The following is an 18,419-nucleotide window of genomic DNA, read 5'->3' as shown; positions in this document are numbered from 1 at the left end:
CTCCTCAATGTCTACGGTGGTTACGGCCCTGTCTTTATTCAGTTATTTATTCTGATATATGAAGGGTGCTGTGCAACGTCAAGTTTCTAACAGTAAATGTTCTTTGACGGAGAACAGAGTAAACAAGTTTTTGCTGTGCAAAAAGATGATTAAAACGTTTAAAAGTAAATGTAAAAAAAAGACAGAAAACCATTCTGGAAAAGTATTTTTATTTTTATTTTGTATTTGTTTATGACAAAAAATGCCCCCACTGTGCATACATCCTAGTTTAGGCCGATGAGTTATAGTTATACAAATGTATTTATTTTATTTTATTTTATTTGGCCTGAAAAAAGCCCTCAATGTGCTTACATTTAGAGTATTATAGTAAACAAAAAGTTTCTGAAATGTACAGTTGAATTTCTAAAAAAAAAAAAATCTTTGTCTCTGCAGTTTGCCGGATAGCCTGCCACAGGAAGTGTGAGGTCAAGGTAAGAAACAAATTCTTGATTTGTCATATTAGACACCATACCAGTGTAAAATGTGTTTCGTTTTAACAGGTTATGCATAGGAAATTAATGTCTGTAACATTGGAATTGTGTTGTGAGAGACTTTTGCGATTCTGTCAGCCTTCAGAATTTCCCTAAATGGCCGTGTCTGCTTGTACAGGTTTGGCTCCTTTTGTCAAATCCACCATCCACCACATTTCTGTCTGGACGCCAAACAAATCTTATCACAGAGGACATTTTTTTTCCTTGATAGTGGACAAGCCCCTCTGGTTGAGGAAGGGTATTGACATACTTGGGAATCTAAAAAAAAACATCTGCATGCTGTCCCAGGACATGTTTGGCTTGGCCAACTCGTTCCTTGTTCAAGAATACCCTCCCCAAAATTTATCCCCTGACTTTTCCTGTATGATAATGTCGTTTTGAAGGGTGTTTTGAGAGTGAGAGTGTTTGAGATAGGTAAGGATATTTTGTTCGGCTCTATTCCAAAACTTTTATTTTAATACTACGAGGAAGATGCCATCTAAGGTAGCATCCCAAACGTAAATGAAACTGATTTTGAACGCTCTACATTGGCAGAAACTCAGGTGACATGACTTAACTCATTCCCCGCCAGTGTTTTTGGAAAAAAGTTGCCAGTCAGCGTCAGCATTTTTGATAATTTTCTCAAGTTTCATGGCCCCCAGATTATTTTGTTTAATGAATATATGAATATGCAATATATCAAAAGAAAGAACAGACCCTCAGCTTTTAAATAAAACCTAGCTACATGGATTCCTTTTTTATCAACACTTGAATGTAGGCAAGTTTAAGAAACATTTTAAGCAAAAAGCTTAGAAAATTATGTTTTTTTTTCAAAGACTACTCCTGGATCGGATTCAAAATGATGATCAAAATATAGATGGAGTATATCAAGTCCATCAACAGTAGCTTGCACAGTCCTATAGCTTGTCCTGGTTGACATTTCATTCAGTAAAGTTTGGCAGTTTTGATTTATACGCTGTTTAATATCGATGATCGTGTTATTTTACAAATGCATGCTTACATGCTGTCTCTTGTTTCTGCTTCTTCTTTGTCTGTGTTTTGATTCAGAGATTCAGTATTCTTTCAGAAGATGCCTAATAGCGCCCCCTACCCTATAACAGTGAAAACACGGAAAGCTGAATATCTCCGTCAATGGCGGGGAAAGAGTTAAAATTGATTTCAATAGAGTTTGGTGTTGTCATGTTAAACTAACAATGTGATAATTTAATTATCAAGAAATACTAAAATATTGGGTACAATTGGCACATTTTTATTAGTTTTATGAAATAATGTTTTTTCTGTTGTAAGAAAAAAGTTCTGTTCCTAGCTTTTGGAACAGCCTTGGTGCCTTTAAATGCTGCCTACGTTGGCAGTTTACTAGATTTTGGAACAGATCCGCCGATTAGCCCTCTCCATCATCTCTGAGCTCCATATGGCAGCTATTATTGTGCATATTGGTGTGTGTGTGTGTCGGGCAACTAGCCCTACTAATGCTGTGCCACTTCTTGCACCCACAGGAAATTCCAGAGGTGTGAAGGGGTGCATGTTTTTAGAGGCCTGTTGCGTTTACTTAGCAGATCAGTGCACACTGGCATTCAGAAACACTTGAGATTTTTGCTGTGTGGTTTGTAGTAACTACAGGATGTCTGGGGATGTTGTTCTCTTGGAGACCATCAGGGAAAGAAAAAAACAACAACCCAACAGGACGAGTCATTTTGTTTGATAGATTGCGTCTGATTGGGAGGACAGCTATGTCACCCAGAAGCTCCCTTGATTAAACTGCGATTGCGACTCCAGATCTGTTTAGAGACCCGTAACAACTTCCCTCGCCAGAATCACTGAGGAATTTCCGACCCCATGATCCAAGAATGGATACAATTCGTTTCCTGCCATTAGATAAAAGATGAAAATAACGATGAATGATTCAGAGCTAGCCTTTGGATTCCTCCCGTTTTTTTAAGTATTTATTACGGAAATTACTTTGAAGTCAGTGTGAAAGGCCGTTTGCATTGCAAAAAGAGATTTTTTTTTTACATTAAACTGACTTAAAAAAAATTTTGATTCTTGTACACCTTTTAAAAAAGTTGAAAACTACTTAACGTATTTTGATGAGTTAAAGAAATCTAAAAGCATATGTTGTCATTACTTATTGATCATATGCTTTTTTACAGTGTACATTTACTTACATTGCGTACATTATGCATAATTGCAACTACCGTAAATATATAGTAACTACATGCAGTTAATTAATACTACTCATTACTTATTTGAGTAAGGACAATGTAACTACATCACCTTAAAATAAAGTTTAACCGCAAGGTAAGCTGAAAAAGAATGTTGTAGAAGCAAAGCATGTTATGTTTTGATTAAACATTTTACAGATTTTTATTTTAAAGTAAGTAACTGACAAAGCAAATTGTGCATCATACAATTAATAGGCTCAATTTACAGTAGATTTTCATGTCGACTTTCTAATTCAAATTCAACTGAAATCCAAGCAATTTATATAATTCAAGATATGTCAGATGGACAGTTTCCACACCAACATGTTATTCCATAAATCTCCACATCCATATTTAGATAAGACGTGGCCGCTGCGTAACCTCTGCCACTAAAAACAAATGCTCAGACCATTTGCACTGGCCAGACTCGGCTGCTAACTGACTCTGGGCTGATGGAATAATGGAAGAAACGAGACAAATTACACATGAACACAAATATGGCATTGCTAACGGACACAGGATATAGTATCCTCCGACTGAAATACAAACAGTTGGTCCAGAAAAGTTAACGTTTAGTTGCACTGATAAAAAGTTACATCATTACGAGTTTTGAATTCATCTTTTTTGAAACATATCTAATAACCCATCAAACAAGATACATTTACTTGAGAAACGCCATTCCATTGAGATATCAAGACTTATTATTTTATTATAGATTGCATACTGTATGTATTTTGCCTTTTTCCACTCATAAACTTTAAAAAAAATATCAGACAGTTGCGATAAGACAAAATACATTCATATTAAATTTATATTCTCTGAAAACAAGTCTTAATATCTTAATATATTAGTTTCTCAGGTTATTTTTAGATACTTTTATTGGTAAGTTAGATTTTTTTTGAAAGCTAAGAGAGCTGGAACTCATGCTGTCTCACAAAATTCAATTAAATCCAATGCAAATTCAATTGAAATCCAAGCAATTTATATAATTCAAGCCTTTGTCAGATGGACAGTCTCCACACCAACATGTTGTTCCATAAGTCTCCACATCCATATATAGATAAGACGTGGCCGCTGTGTAACCTCTGCCTCTTTCACGGTTTGTAGCGTGTGTGTGTGTGTGTGTGTGTGTTCACTACTCACTGCTGCTAATGTGTGTGCACTAACTTGGATGGGTTAAAAAATGCAGAGGACAAATTCCGAGCACGGGTTACCATACTTGGCCTTCACATCACTTCACTTCAATAAGAGAAAGGCCCACATCATAAATGTGTCTTAGATAACAGAAGGTTGTGCAGGTCAGACAGCTCCAATCACAACAAATTCACCTTCTCCAGTCTCTTCTTTTCTCATTACTATTGCTAATTTCTGTCAACAGCGCAGCCTGGTTTCAAGGGGTCGGAAATGACTGCAGCGGTTCACAGCGGGTTCATTGCGCACGGGCTTGGAACAGGTTTAAGCACGTCCGTGAGACTGGACTTGATTTGAATTCCAAAGGCTGGAAAATGAAGTGACAGTCTCTGGGTGATTGTAAATATAGACAAGTGAGGTTAAATGGGAGAGTAAATGAATCATTAGACTCGAAGGCCAGCCATGAGCTGTAGAGAGCTAATGCGAGACGCCGGCGGCGAGCACGTGTGCAGAGTGCCAGCAATGTTGAGGAGGCCAATTATTGGAGATGCCAGAGGAAATCAGTGTGAATTAAAAGGTGTGAGAAAACATCTAGTCAAAGACGTCAGATTCAGCTTCATTGCATAGTCTGACATATTTCATTAAGGTGAAATGTTTCATTCCTGTGTATAGTTTGTGTCACATAATGGGAATTGCACAATTCTATTGGTAAAGACTATTGGTGGTGGGTTTTGTGACTGTCACTAACTAAATTTTTTGAATCGGTTCATCAAAAAGATTTGTTCATTCATTCATTTAGTTTACCTTTTCTGTAGTTTTTTTTTTCTTCAGTGAATTTAGTTGAATCAGGTCACTAATACGGTTTGTTTAGTTACCTTTTATAAAAAAAATTAGCATGTTACATGTGACTCATTAAACCATTCACTCACCTAGATAGTGAGATGAATCTTTTGAATTGGTTCACTAATCCAATTTGTTTAATGATGTGCTTAGTTCTGCAGGTTTATGAATAAGTCATTAAATTAATCACTGGGATTTATTGAGCGACTCCAATCTTTTTATTCAGTTTTTCAAAAAGATTTATTAATTTACCTTTTCTGTAGGTTTTTGTGTGTTATGAGTCAAATAAATCATTCCCTCAACTTTATTCAGTGGATCAAATCTTTTGAAGGCGCATATTTTTTAATTCGCTCCAACTAATGAAATTCCTTTACAACCTGCTCGAATGCAGTTTGCTATTTCTATAGTCTTTATAGGGAAGAAAGCAGTTGAGCAATTCAAACTTCTGTGAACAAAAAATGTCATTGAATGGAAGTGAACAAGAATGATTTGTTCACTTAAAGGATTCAAATAGGAAAAAGTATAAAAAAAATCAGCTTTAACTTGGGCCCCATAATGCTTGTTTTAGTTGGCAATGAGAAATATGATCGCAATGTGTTAGAAAAACTTCCTACTCAACCTATGGAGCTACAGGCTGCAAATAGACTGCTGTGTACCGACTAAAAGATAAAGCCATTAGTCATTTTAGTCTTTTGAGCAATACATCCGTATTTGGTCATATATGAAGGCTATAGAATGTCTGTGCTCTGATGTCGTTGTTTGTGTTCCAGCTGGTCTTTCCAGATTCTATGCATACTATATATAGAATCTGAAATGTCTTTCCCTCCTACGTTGAATACATCCATGTCTTTGAACACACATGGCTAAATCATGGCTTCATGTTAGTAACATGTATATGGACACCAGAGCAGGCAGTAGAGTAAACCGTGGACTTCTACAATCAGTTGTATCTTTCAGAGCAGCTACTTTCATGGCAAAGCCGCATTTTGAAAATAAGCTTACTGAGCATGTGTAACGTACGTAGGCCACTAAGAGCTGTCTACCGACTACAACTAGCGGCTGTGGTCTTTAGCATCCTTGTAAGCGCTCCCGCCTCCCATGCTGGAAAATCCGGTTCGAATCCTGCTCGGAGTGGGTTGAGTAGGACCGATTACAAAATACTATTTCAATCTCTTTACTTAAAAATTTCATATATAATTCAATGCGTTACTGTTTCTTTGTAATTATTATAGTTGACATGTTTATACACTTCTACAGTTGCAAGAACATTTTTGTGAACCCTTTGTAATTACCTGGATTTTTGTATTGATTGCTCCTAAAATGTGGTTTGATCTTCATCGAACTCACCATCATTTACACACATCTAATGAGACTGAGATAGAGTACTGGAAAAAGTAATTGCACCCTTGAAATGAGCAACATCTGAGTCATTTTTCTTGCAACTGTAGCTACGTGAATCCTAGCACAACACAAGATGCATTGGATGATAACTATCCTCCCCATTGGGTACTGAAGTTACGGTCACATTAGCGCTATAATGAACATGTATGTATAAGGATGCGTTGGCCAAGCATTTGTTCCTGCATGTGCACAGATAATGTTTTTGACTTGGGTTGTGGGCTAAGAACTGTGCTGAAAGGGAACAGCATGAGTAATGTTTAGGCCAGCTCCTGGGGAGTCAGTGTGAGAAAATGAACTAACTCTGACCAGCATAAATCACCTCTTTCTTAAACGGCTAAGTGCTCTTTCTTTCCCGCTTTTTTAGAAACCATTTAAGATCATAGCACATTGTTAGTCCTGGCGGGACGCTCTGAAAACACAGCGTTGTCTTTTACGACGCTTCACCTCATTTCCTCAGCTCAATGTTTCTTGGTTTGAGCTGAAGGACTGACCGGCTGCTAGCAAGAGACTTATAACCTTACTGTGTTTATTTTTTCAGCCACTTGAGGAGTGCAATTTCGCTCCTGAATTGGTCAGACGGGCTGGAGCTGTGATATGAGCCAATGGCTTCCTGGATTTGGCTGCTCTGGAGCATGTTTTTCCACCTCAAACGACTTGTAGTTCTCACTGTGCTGACCCAACTGAGCGTATAAAGATGTAAAGTTCTCAAATGAGAACAAATAGAGGAACTAAGTGTGGACAGAACAATGATGGGTCCTCTTCCAAGATCTGCGTTCCCTGCTAGCCAAGAAGAACATTGGGTGACTCAGAGCTGGTCCGGGGTGTTTTCCCCTTTGAACAGGAAAAGCGGCGCTCCACCCCGTCCGTTGAACGCTAGTGTGAAGCCCATATGGTTCCTGATTGAGCTGCACATGTGCTGGGATGGGTTTGTCTTGTTCGGATAACAGGTGCATTGCCAGATTGGCGATTTGTGTCCTTGATATGTTTACACAAAGTGTTCTTCCCCTGATCACAGCTATCCATTGTTCTGTGGCCTTCAGCTGAGGCATCCATTATTACAAAGCCAGTGATTAGACTTTTCAGCATAATTAATTTCCTGAAAACAGAACAGTTAGGAGCTTACCAGTGTAGGTTAAAATAATTCACTTTCAAGTTACTGTGATATTATATTTTGGTGTCTAGATATGGCTTGCATCCATCCTTCGATGTAAGTCTTTATAATTTTGTGTTTTTTATAGCTAGGATTTGTGTGTGTGGGGGTGGTATTTTTAACCTCACAAATGTAAAATGCATTCTCAATTCAATTCGTAATGGTGCACAACCCTGGATGTACCTGGGACAGTACTGTGTGTGGTCTATTTGTCTGTTTCTTTCTTTACTTTGCATAGTACGTTGCATATGTGAAGAGGAGGGTCATATCTTGCATAACCAGACTGTTGGCATAAAGTTTGGTCCAGTTTGCCATTTATTCTGACCAAGCACTATTTACTTGAACAGAAGGCCCCAAAAGACAAAAATAATGATATTTATAAATGTACGTATACATTATATTTATAATATTTAGTTTTAATAAATAATAATGATTAGAGATAATCCATAATCAGTAGAGTTTATCGGCTTAAGTTAGTGTACAGTATGTGCTTATGCTTATAAAGTCTGTTTGAGGTGTGGTTGACAGGAAGCATGTGTGTTCTGGCTTCTGAGCAGCAGGATCTCCTGTACACACACTTTCCTCCCCATAAAAATTTACGGTACTGTTGAAGCGGTTGTTTAGTACCAAAATACGCTATCATGCATTTGGAAGCGAAGGAATAGGACTTACATCTTCAGTTAACATCGTTCAACATACTCTGTGGTACCAGGTAAGGCACAAGCCAATGTGCAACAGTGATTTACTCGCACTCTCTAAGGTTTGCAATTCTTATTTATCACTTTAAGTTTTGCAATGATTAGATGATGATGATTCCTATGAAGTCCAGTTTTGGTATTGTTTTCTCTATGGAAAATTCTATACCACCCACTCTCTTTAGTTGGTGGTGACCCATTTTTACAGTGGCTTTGTTAATTCTGAACACATGCTGAGTATTTTCAAGCTGTGTTTTTTATCTAGCTGCTATACAAGCCTGTGGCCATGCAGTAAGCTGTGGAGTGTCATGCCTCATTTGGATACAGTCCTGCAGCAAGCTTTACTTTAGAAGTGGTTTGCCATTCTTTACCCCTATTCAGCTTATGCAGCTTCAGCACAGGTCATTGCTTCATACAGTATGAGTTGCAAGCTGCTTTCTCCTAGCCTCACCCTGGCAGCGCCTTTCAGCATCATTTCATATCCAATGGTCTGTCTCCCATTCTGGGGACTTTCTTCAGAGAGACTAGTTTGTCATTAAGGAGGATTTATGTCTGGTATGTAATAGAGAAGTTTTGGGTGAACATGGGTGGGTGAAGTGGTTGTATAGCGCTGTGGGGTGCTGGCTAGACTGGGTTTGGCATGGAAATGAGCTTGGCAGGGTATAGCAACCATTATAACTATGAAGGACATGACCCCCACTTTTAGAAATGACTAAACTGAACCCCTCCACTTTTTGGAAGATAGTCATTATGTTTTAAAAGGTTTATTTTTCTTGAGTGCAGTCCAAAGGAAAACTACACTTACATTTTATGAAAAATGTGAGTGGTGTTTGCCGGTACAAAACTCGCTGCGGCAATACTAGCATGTATACTGAGTGGTTTCCAGGATGTACCTATGCCGTTTCTAAGGTGTTCTACATTGAAATGTTGTTGCTAGGGTATTGTGGATAGTAACTTCACTGCTCCCAGACGTAGAGGGCAGAGCGTAGGGTTTTGGCCATTAGCTTCTTCCCTAAGACTCCACTATTTCCCTCTGTCCACCCTGAGTCCCTCTTCTCTGGCTCAGCTCCCAGTCTTTGATTCTTGTCGGTATTTCTCAGGTTTTGCACGTCCTCAGTCTTCTCCTGCTGAAAACAATGCCTTCACATGGGCTTCTTGCTTGGGTGTGCCCATCGACTATAATTGAGCTGTTCACATCAGGGTCTCTTCTGAAGTTCAGATCCTGTACAACAACAAGCCTTTGTAACTCTAATTATGGAAGGTAAACAGTTTCGGAGCCTAACAGATTGTGAAGTCAGTGACAGATTGAAGCATTTGATGTTCAATACTGTCGAAGAGTGAGACGTCTCTTGAAGGAAGTGAACTCCCTCTGCTTTTCGGGACGGGGCTATGATTTCCTGAGATTTATAGAGTAAATGGATCGAGATGGAAGCCAAGAGGTGATGATAGTTGTCATTCAGCAGAGGAGAGAGAATAATGATTCGAAGCATATGAACCCAGACTCTCCATCTGCTCCGTTGACTGATGTGATTATATGTTCAATCAAATTATAAGTCACAAGTCAGTCACACACAGTATTTATCATTGATTTGAAAAAAAAAGAGCTTTGTTTTGAATAATCCAAGTCTGTTGCTCTGAATAGGACTCGCCAATACTTTAATATTTACAATATTTGTGATGGTTTTTCTTGCATTGTTACAGTACATTAAGAAACATATTGAATATCACAATGATTTGAATGCACTTTTTATTTGGCCATTAAGAACTTATCATTATACAAGGTTTACAATCAAAAATGACATTAGTTTAAGTTCAATTAATTTGATTATTTTTAATGAACCAATTAAAAACTGAATCAATCCTTCCTCAGAAAGGCTGTTTTTAAATTTGTAATGTGTTCAAGTGTTACTAAAAAGCAACATATTTTCAGAACACATGCATAATGAAATGAATATATCATGCTTTGCAAATGTAAAACGTTTTACCATACCTGATTTTGTGAATTATTGTGTATTTGTTAGTGTACAGTCAGCACAATACCGTAAGACATGATCGCTTGGTATTTCTCTACAGTCACAGAGCTGACATTTTGTTCCAGATGTTTTAAGCCGGTGCTTGACATTCGTCTCATTTCGGAGTTCATGAGGAGTTAGTCTCTCTCACACAGCGGGATCATTGACCCCAGGAGACACATTTTGTGATGTGAACACATGTACCTGACTTACTGACAAGAAACACCAGAGCTTGCATCATAGTATCAGATGTTAAGTTATGAGCATGTCCAGATGGGATATGCAGGAATTTCTGTTGAGTGGATTGTTAAACAGAGCAGAGTATTGAGTCTTATTGATAGAGGAAAGCATTAAAATTTAGGGGTGTAACCCCGGCGTCATGGCCAAATTTGCCCCTTGGCCTCTGATCATCATGGCCTCCTAATCATCCCCATATATTGATTGGCTTCATCACTCTGTCGCCTCTCCAGCTGGTAAATGCCACTCACAACTTAATATAATTTTGTAGTGTGTAAAACAAACATTACGGAGTGAAAAAAGTCAATATTTAATGTAGGGAAAAAAAAATAAGCTTGGTGGGTTTTGGGGGCTTGGTGATGTCTACGTAATAGGAATGTCTGAATTCTGTGTGTGCTTTTGCCTTCAAGAGAATGTGATATTACAGTGTTTCATCTTACTATCATCTATTATGTGTGCTATACAGTAACTTGAGACTTTATGTAGGGATTTTGATGGTACACAAGCTTTGACCCCAGCTTGTCACAGGACACGATGAATGAGATGTCTACATGGTGAAAGTGAATCTGTACGGATTACTTGGGGTTCTGTAGCTCTGTTATTTGAGTAAAATGAGATTCAGGTTCTGAATTGTTTACAGAAATCATTTGCATGGACATTTATGAACTCCGGGTCTTTGCATATCACTATTGCTTTGCTTCTCCATATTGTTTGATTTATAGTTTTTGCACATCCTGTTCTACATCAACGCTAGTTTTTGTGATTTTATTCCTTTATATACTTGTATTCCTAGAAATCCATGCAGAATTAATGCTAAAATCGATATATATGTGTGTCATATGATTTCATAATCTCAGTATGATTTAGTTTGAGGTTTCTTTTGTTGATTCCTTGAACGCACACTTGAAGCACACTTTATCTCTAAAGTCAAACGCTCGTCGTTTGAGAGAACATGCAAAAAGGAGTTAAGCACACTGAAGGAGTTCCACACTTCTGAACATCACTTGCCCCAGAGGGCCATTTGTTCTGGTGAAGTGTTTTCGCATGGATTGTGTCTACAATCAGAGGCCGAAGAACAACCCAGGCTCACTGGAAATACGTGACTCTACATTTTTAGACTCTACATACAATTCACTGGAGTTTCCATCTAAAGTGAACACTGGAGGCAATAAAACACCAACAAATTATTCATTTTCACACAAATTATGATTACACAGGCAGATTATCGATTAATAAAGATGTAGATTTTCACGTGATTCCTTGCGGATCATGCAACAAGAAGCTTGATATTATTTTTGCAAAAATGTCGCCACAGGCGCGTATTTGTCATGAGCTTTGGTTGCTGAAAAGCTTGTCTATTCGGGATTTCTCTGTCAGATGATTACTCATCATTCATGATTTATGTGTTCCTCTTCCTACTCAATTCTCAGCATAGATACAGTTTGGAAAACAAACAGCAACACCCAAACTGGTTGACATGGAGTAATCAAGACAAGGTGGAAAATATGTAAACAGCAGGCCAAGTGAGTAACAACATGAGCCATCAGTCCCTGGAGAAAGAAGAGAAGAGAAGAGAATACACATGCTGAAAACAGAGACAAATGATATTTGTTTTATTAGAAACAGACTGTATCATGACATGGGCCCTGCCATGAGGGGTATTAGAGTGTAATATGAGTTCCTCGGTTGGGTGGAGCTCAGTCAGACAACATATTGTTATTGAACAAACTGGAGTAAGATTGTTTTCAAAGTGACATCGCCAACTACTCACCTGGCATGCGCAATACACCGTGTTTGCGAATCCGTGTGAACAGGGATTGTTTTGACAACGTTACTGTCTATACGAAAAACTTTTTAGTACATTGTTGTTGTGTAATGTAGCCTGAAAGTCAGCAGTCATGCACCAGGATTTTTCTTTTGTAGGGCCACAGGAACAGCATTAAAGTTCCCGTGTGTTCTCCAACCCAGAGCATTCTCTCTTACTGTAATTGTTGATTATTTTCATTGCTTGACATTCGTTGGCTTGTCTGTGTCTCTAGGAACTCGATATGTGGACATAGTCATCACTCCGCCAGAGTGTGTGAGTCCGCATGTTTTTGATGAATGTATGTGTGTACATTCTGTTGATTCGAGCGGTGTTGGGTTCCTGCGGTGAGCCTGCCTATGAGTAGGCTTGATATTGCGTGACCTTTTTGAATTGGTCCTCACGGATAAAACCGTCTGTTGAGAGTCATAAAAACAATTCCATTCCATGTACGGAGTCATTGTACAGTCAGTTTCACAATGCACGTCCACTAACAATGCATTAAAGGGATAGTTCACCCAAAAAATTATTCACACTCACGTTGTTCCAAACCTGTATGACTTACTTTATTCTGTGCAACTTAAACTAAATGATGTCCATGTAACATTTTACACTAACAAATGTTTTGGCTAAAATAAATAACTAAAATAATAATGATGCAACAGTTGCACCAATTGTAATTGTTAGCTATTCCTTTAAATACAAGTGTGTTTGGTTAATCATAGCATCAGCAACTTATGCAGACACTGTACAAATAATTATATGATCAATAAGTTATGACATCATATATTTTTACATTGCTTTAACTCATCAAACTAAGTGAAGCAATTTTAAAAAGTCAGTTCAATGTACTCCAAGTTGATTTTACTCGTAAGTCAGCAACTTCTTTTTCTTTTTTTACAGTGCAGTTCTTAAAATGTGCCGACTCATCAGTTCTAATCTTCAGCATACAGTAGTGGCCAGAAGCCGCGTCCGGAGGGGATATTTGTTTTTTATGACCGTACAGGTTCAATTAAACCATCAAAATATAAGGAACATATTTTATATTTGTAAATATTTTAAATATGAGGGTAGAACAAAACATTAAACTTTAAGGCATTTATCTGACAAAATTATTTAGCAAAAAAAGGGAAAATAAAGCAACAGTTTAATTTTATTCGGCACAAAAAAATATACATTGAAAAAAAAGCTAAAAGAAAAGAGCACACATTGACTACGACATAATCTGTTATTCATTTTCAGTTGGTTCTCTCTTTTTTTGCACGTGTTCATAAATTCTTTGTTTGACAGACTGGTCTTAATGACACAATTTGGCATGTTTCAATTAACTCCAAGCATGACTATGCAAAATGCTTACAATTTTTTTAATATATAATATTTTAATAAAGGGTGAAGATGTAAATTTTCCTAAGCCTGTCATCACTTTCGGCCACTACTGTACGTGAGGATTGAGTGAGTGATGTTCCATCAATCATTACCACCCCGCTGCTTAGAGAGCCTCAGGAATTCACAGTTTGTTGAATGTGCGCTCCATATGTGAACGTGCGGTGGGCTGCCTGTTCACACACCTGCCTCTCTGCAGGGCTCTGATTGGCCCCTGCCTCTCCGCAGGACTCTGATTGGCCCCTGCATGTTCCAGCAGGACGTTCCTCCTCGGAATCACGGGAATGTTCCAGTGTGCTGACTGGAAGAATGGTTCTTGTTTTGGGACCACTTGGGCTCTTGAGCCATACTAGACCTGGCATTTATTTTTCATTACACTAGTTGCAGACATTAAACACCATCCTGAGTGTTACTTATAGCCATAACGATGCTGATTACAGGCAGCAACAAGAGGATCATTAAAGATAATAAAATCCAGGACACAGGAAATATGTCAGACTCATAACATGCCGACATCTAATAGGGGATTTTTGTCTGCGTTCTTTGTTTGTGTTTCTGTTGTTGTTCGTAATCAAAGATGCATGCATGCGCCTTCTGTTTTGCTGACGATCGTGTTTACTGTACATGCACATGGAAATTTAGATTTAAATTAGAATTTGGTCACATGCGATTATGTACGCATCATGTAAACGTGTTAACCTGATTGCTTGATTAAAACAATATTTCAGTTTCTAGAAATCCACATACTGTAAATCGCCTGGCATATGTCTATACAAATTTTGTCATGTAAACATCTTATTAGGAAAACACATTGTTTATTTATATTGATGTATATCCAGTGCTAGTTGTGAAGTATCGCAACATAATATCGTATATCTTGGTAGTAGTTCACCTTAAAGGTGTCTAGCAGCTGCAAGGGGGTGATAGTGTGCACTTCTTTTTGTAACACAACGCCCCACGGTCTCGCAAGCAAGCAAAGTCCACATCAAGTGCTGCATTTGGGACATGGCCAATGTCTTGCTAGATGGGATAGTTGTGCTTTCCCTCTGCTCTTCTCCTCCTCTTTCGTCAGGCTTGTCATTAATGCTGGATTCATGCGTCCCACATCTTACCAACATCTGGTACGGGATGCTCCGAACAGACATCTCACTTTGAAGCTGACATCTTCTGTATAATTATTTTGATATCAGCAAACAAAACAGCTCATGTTTTCCAATTGGATGGTGTGCCGAATAAAAAGCCCTTCAGTTGTTAGCTTTGTGGAAAGCACCATCAGAAATGCTGATTAGATGGCAGGAGTGCACATAGTGACGCCCCAACAAATGATTGTCTGTATTTTTAGGAGCACGAAAGCTGTATTTTTCAGAATCAACATGGAACATTATGCTTCAAGTTGTTTCCACATGAAACAACAATTATTAGGCTTAAGAATGACCGGTTACTTATACACATGAGTGTACATAACTGGTCAAAATAAACGATGTGTAGCAGAAAATGTGGAGGGAATCGCTACCAAGTACCAGGAACACGTTTACTTACTGGAGTAGGATTTTTATACATCTCTGGAGAGAGCAATCATGATGATAAGTGTGTTCATTCATTATTAGGGGATCGCAGTTGATCCGTGATCTGTACGGACCACGTACGTTAAACATGGAAGAAGAGGCGGAAATCGGGACTCACACGCAGCCTCAAACACCCGAACCAACCAAATTGCGTTTACTTGCACTTGAATGGACACATACACACAAAATGATGTCAAAATACTCGTCTCTGCAAGTATTGTCTCGGTTATGTCATAAGTGAACAGTTGAGAAAGAAAACGTGTGTCAGTGTATTTGGTCTTAAAGTGATAGCAGCCTAATATTGCTGCTGTTGTCTGTGTCATTAATGGCAATAAAATGAAAATAAATACAGCTTTAATAAGGATGAACCTATATTTAATGTATACATTGAACAAATGTGTGTTATAGTGAGGAGAGCAGTCAGTTTATTAAATTATTATATAATATTATATATATTATTTTTTATCAGTACACAACTGTTTTTTGAATGGTCGTCAATAGAGAAAGATGCTGTTTGTCCACACAATGATGTAGTTATGGAGTTATTGAACTACCAGCCAAACCCTGACCAGGGGGTAGCGGTAGTTATGCATGTGGTTTGGGCTGTGACATCACTGCTCCCTGTGGTTGTGTGAGGCTGTTAGTCAGTGTGGGGGAGAGGTGTGTAATCTCAACGGACTCCTCGGACTGGATTCAATAGAGAGCACGTTGTGCCATGCTTCTGGGAGTCTTCGTAGGAGCTTGTTCACTCCGGTCCGACTTCAAAGAGAGCAACGCTGAGAGAGACGGCTGTTACGCTAATAGTTTGTGTGCCGTTGGTGAACACAGATCATGTTATCTGCTCTCGTCATCACAGCTCAGATAGACCTTTGATAAACCAATTTGTTGGCTTTGATGGTCGGCTGTTCAAAATTGAAAAACATGAAACTTTTCCATGTACATTGGAAAATTACATTGCAAGGATGTTTTTACGTCACTTTACATTGATTATGTGGTGTAGGGCTGCACAATTCATTTAATTAAATTGTGGTTATTGCCCCCGTGTGATTGAATTTAGTAAATATAGTCATAACTTAAGATTTTTTATAATCTTTATTTATTTATTTAAACCCAATAATATATATTCTTTTGACTTTTACATTTTTTTTTAAAATTTCAAACCAGATACCTTTTTTTGTGGTTTGATTTTTTTATTTATTTAATTGGATTTATTTTATATTTTATTTCATTACTTATATTTTTTTTTTTATTAAAAAAAAATATATTGTCTGACCCAATTGCCTGATCAAACAACCCTAAGGTGGTGTTGTAGTTAAATTAAAGGAGAATCAGAATTCAAAATAAGTTTGTATCCTGAGGGCAGAAGGTTACAGCCCTAAACCTGTCAGTATCTTCTCAGTAATTGCTTTGGTTGTGTCTGGTCTCAAACAGCCCTGAAGCCAGCGCTAAATTCCATGCTGTTAGTGATGCCTGTATGATCACTTGCCTGTTTTCCTCAGAAGTTTGAGTGACCGTGGTTTATTTTATTTGTATGGCTATTTATCTCTTTATTTTATCTCTATTTATGTTTTATTAAATTAAGATTCAATTTAAAAAAATCTCTCTTATCTATTTTGCACTTTTGTCTAGCATTTATTTATTCTCCAAAGATGGATGGTTTTGATTTGCTGCTTTGCTAGAACTGGCATTTCCTTCAGGAACAGCTCTACAAATCTAGTGTTGTTGTGTTTTGTCTGAAATCCATCAGATTCGGAGCATCTTTCAGAAAAGCGCAGACTGCTGGATGTAGCTCAACACTCGGCTGTTTTAAAGTGGTTTGTTTTATACGTCAGAGTCAGTCTGGGGGCAGAAGAACTGAAGGATCTGTCTTGTTCTTCAGATCAGCTCTTCACAGTTACACGACTCACGCTGAGTGCCGTTTCTGAGGCGCTCCTATACGTACCTCAGTTTGCCTTTGAGCTTGTCAACTCATGTTAAACCTGTAAACTGAGAACTTGATAACAGCTAGAGAAGGAGAGGACTGATGAAGAGGCTTTTTGTCTGTCAAAACCAAGTCCAACCCACAAAACCTGCTGGGAATTTCAGCAGTTTTTTTCTCATTCTCATTTTCTCAAATGTGATTGTCATTACTGGAAACTTTAAAGTAATTCTGTACTGTGAACGCTTTTATTTATTTGCATTGCAGTAATTTCAGTCTGTAATTGCTATGAAACTAATGTCACAATGCCAAATATCTTAATGGTCTTTAAAAAACGGTCTTTAAATGGTCTTTATTTCAGGGTATTTATCAGCCGTGAAATATTTAGCATTTATCTTTATTTATTATCCTTATTCCATTTTGAGCATGAATAACTGACTAAATACACATATTATATATATATATATATATATATATATATATATATATATATATATATATATATATATATAATATATATATATATATATATATATACATATATACAGTACTGTGCAAAAGTCTTAGTCTAGTCTTCGAAGTTTACCATTTATTTTGGCAAAACTTACACATGATAAAACTTACCCAAGAATATCTGGTTGTCTGAAAATGGCAAAATATCGGCTGATTAATTGGACTGACCAATACACCGTTCTATCACAAATTAAGTATTGCATGTATTATTACATTTAAATAATATTATAATACAATTTAAAATTCCACGTACGCACACACATATGCACACTCTTTACAAAAAAAAAACACATCAATAAATCACCATATATAAACATTCCAACGTTGCCATTCCTGATGAAGTTATTGGCCAGCTGATGTGTAACTTTGTTTTATTTACTCACCAAAAGCCTTTTTTTTTTTTTTCATTCGGCGCTTGTCAAATGTTAATTTTGGACCTAATGTATATTTTTCTAAGAATTTCCCCCCTGTCTGTTCCATAAATGCTCACATAGAGCAAAAGGGAGGGAGAGTAGGAGAGAGAGAGAGAGAGAGAGGGAAAGAGAGAGAGAGAGAGAGAAAAGGAGCAAAAAAGGGAGGGCAAAAAAGTGCGAGGGAAAGGAGAATGTCAGTAGCCTGCAGCTAGACTTGGCAGATTCCCGTGCCGTGCGCTCGTTGGGTTTGAAGGTGCTGCGTCTGGATCTGACCTGCTCTGGTAGTCCATAGCCATATATAGTGTGAATATCTTTTATGATCCTTTTTTTTTTGGCTAGAGCGAACAGGGAATGTGAGTCAACATTTCAGCCTTTCTCAGGAAGCCAAGAAAGCAGACGTGTTTGCGCACACATCTATACACACACTTCTGCTGGCTGGATTACACTGTGTGTTTGAGAGAGGTGCGCAGCTCTGCCTGTGAGTCGGACCGGACGATCCCGTAAGACTCTCTGCTCAGAGGAGAATGCGGCGCTGGGGCTGACAGACACACGCACACACACACACACACGCTGAGGATGGCCACCGCTGTGTATCAGGTAAGGAGATGGTGACACGGCTCGCTGGC

The 18,419-nt window shown here is 38.0% G+C and overlaps 1 protein-coding gene across 9 annotated transcripts in view; it reads left to right on the top strand.

Annotated features, from left to right (window-relative positions):
* The first annotated feature begins 431 nt into the window (after positions 1–431).
* The window catches only part of tns1b (tensin 1b), a 129,345-nt gene continuing 111,357 nt past the window's right edge, over positions 432–18,419 (top strand). For 4 of the 9 annotated variants that reach the window (XM_079618618.1, XM_079618629.1, XM_079618625.1 and 1 more), the window contains exon 1: positions 18,004–18,390. In XM_079618618.1, coding sequence (XP_079474744.1) covers positions 18,370–18,390 — 21 coding nt within the window. In that variant the 5' untranslated portion in view covers positions 18,004–18,369. Of the gene's footprint in view, positions 471–7,881; positions 7,966–17,973; positions 18,391–18,419 lie in introns of those variants that run through there. The other 5 variants (XM_079618621.1, XM_079618620.1, XM_079618615.1 and 2 more) reach the window with 3 other exon arrangements.

The sequence above is a fragment of the Phoxinus phoxinus genome (genome assembly GCF_949152265.1).
Source record: "Phoxinus phoxinus genome assembly, chromosome: 7".
Classification (NCBI taxonomy): Eukaryota; Metazoa; Chordata; class Actinopteri; order Cypriniformes; family Leuciscidae; genus Phoxinus; species Phoxinus phoxinus.
This window is presented reverse-complemented; position numbering and strand designations above follow the sequence as displayed.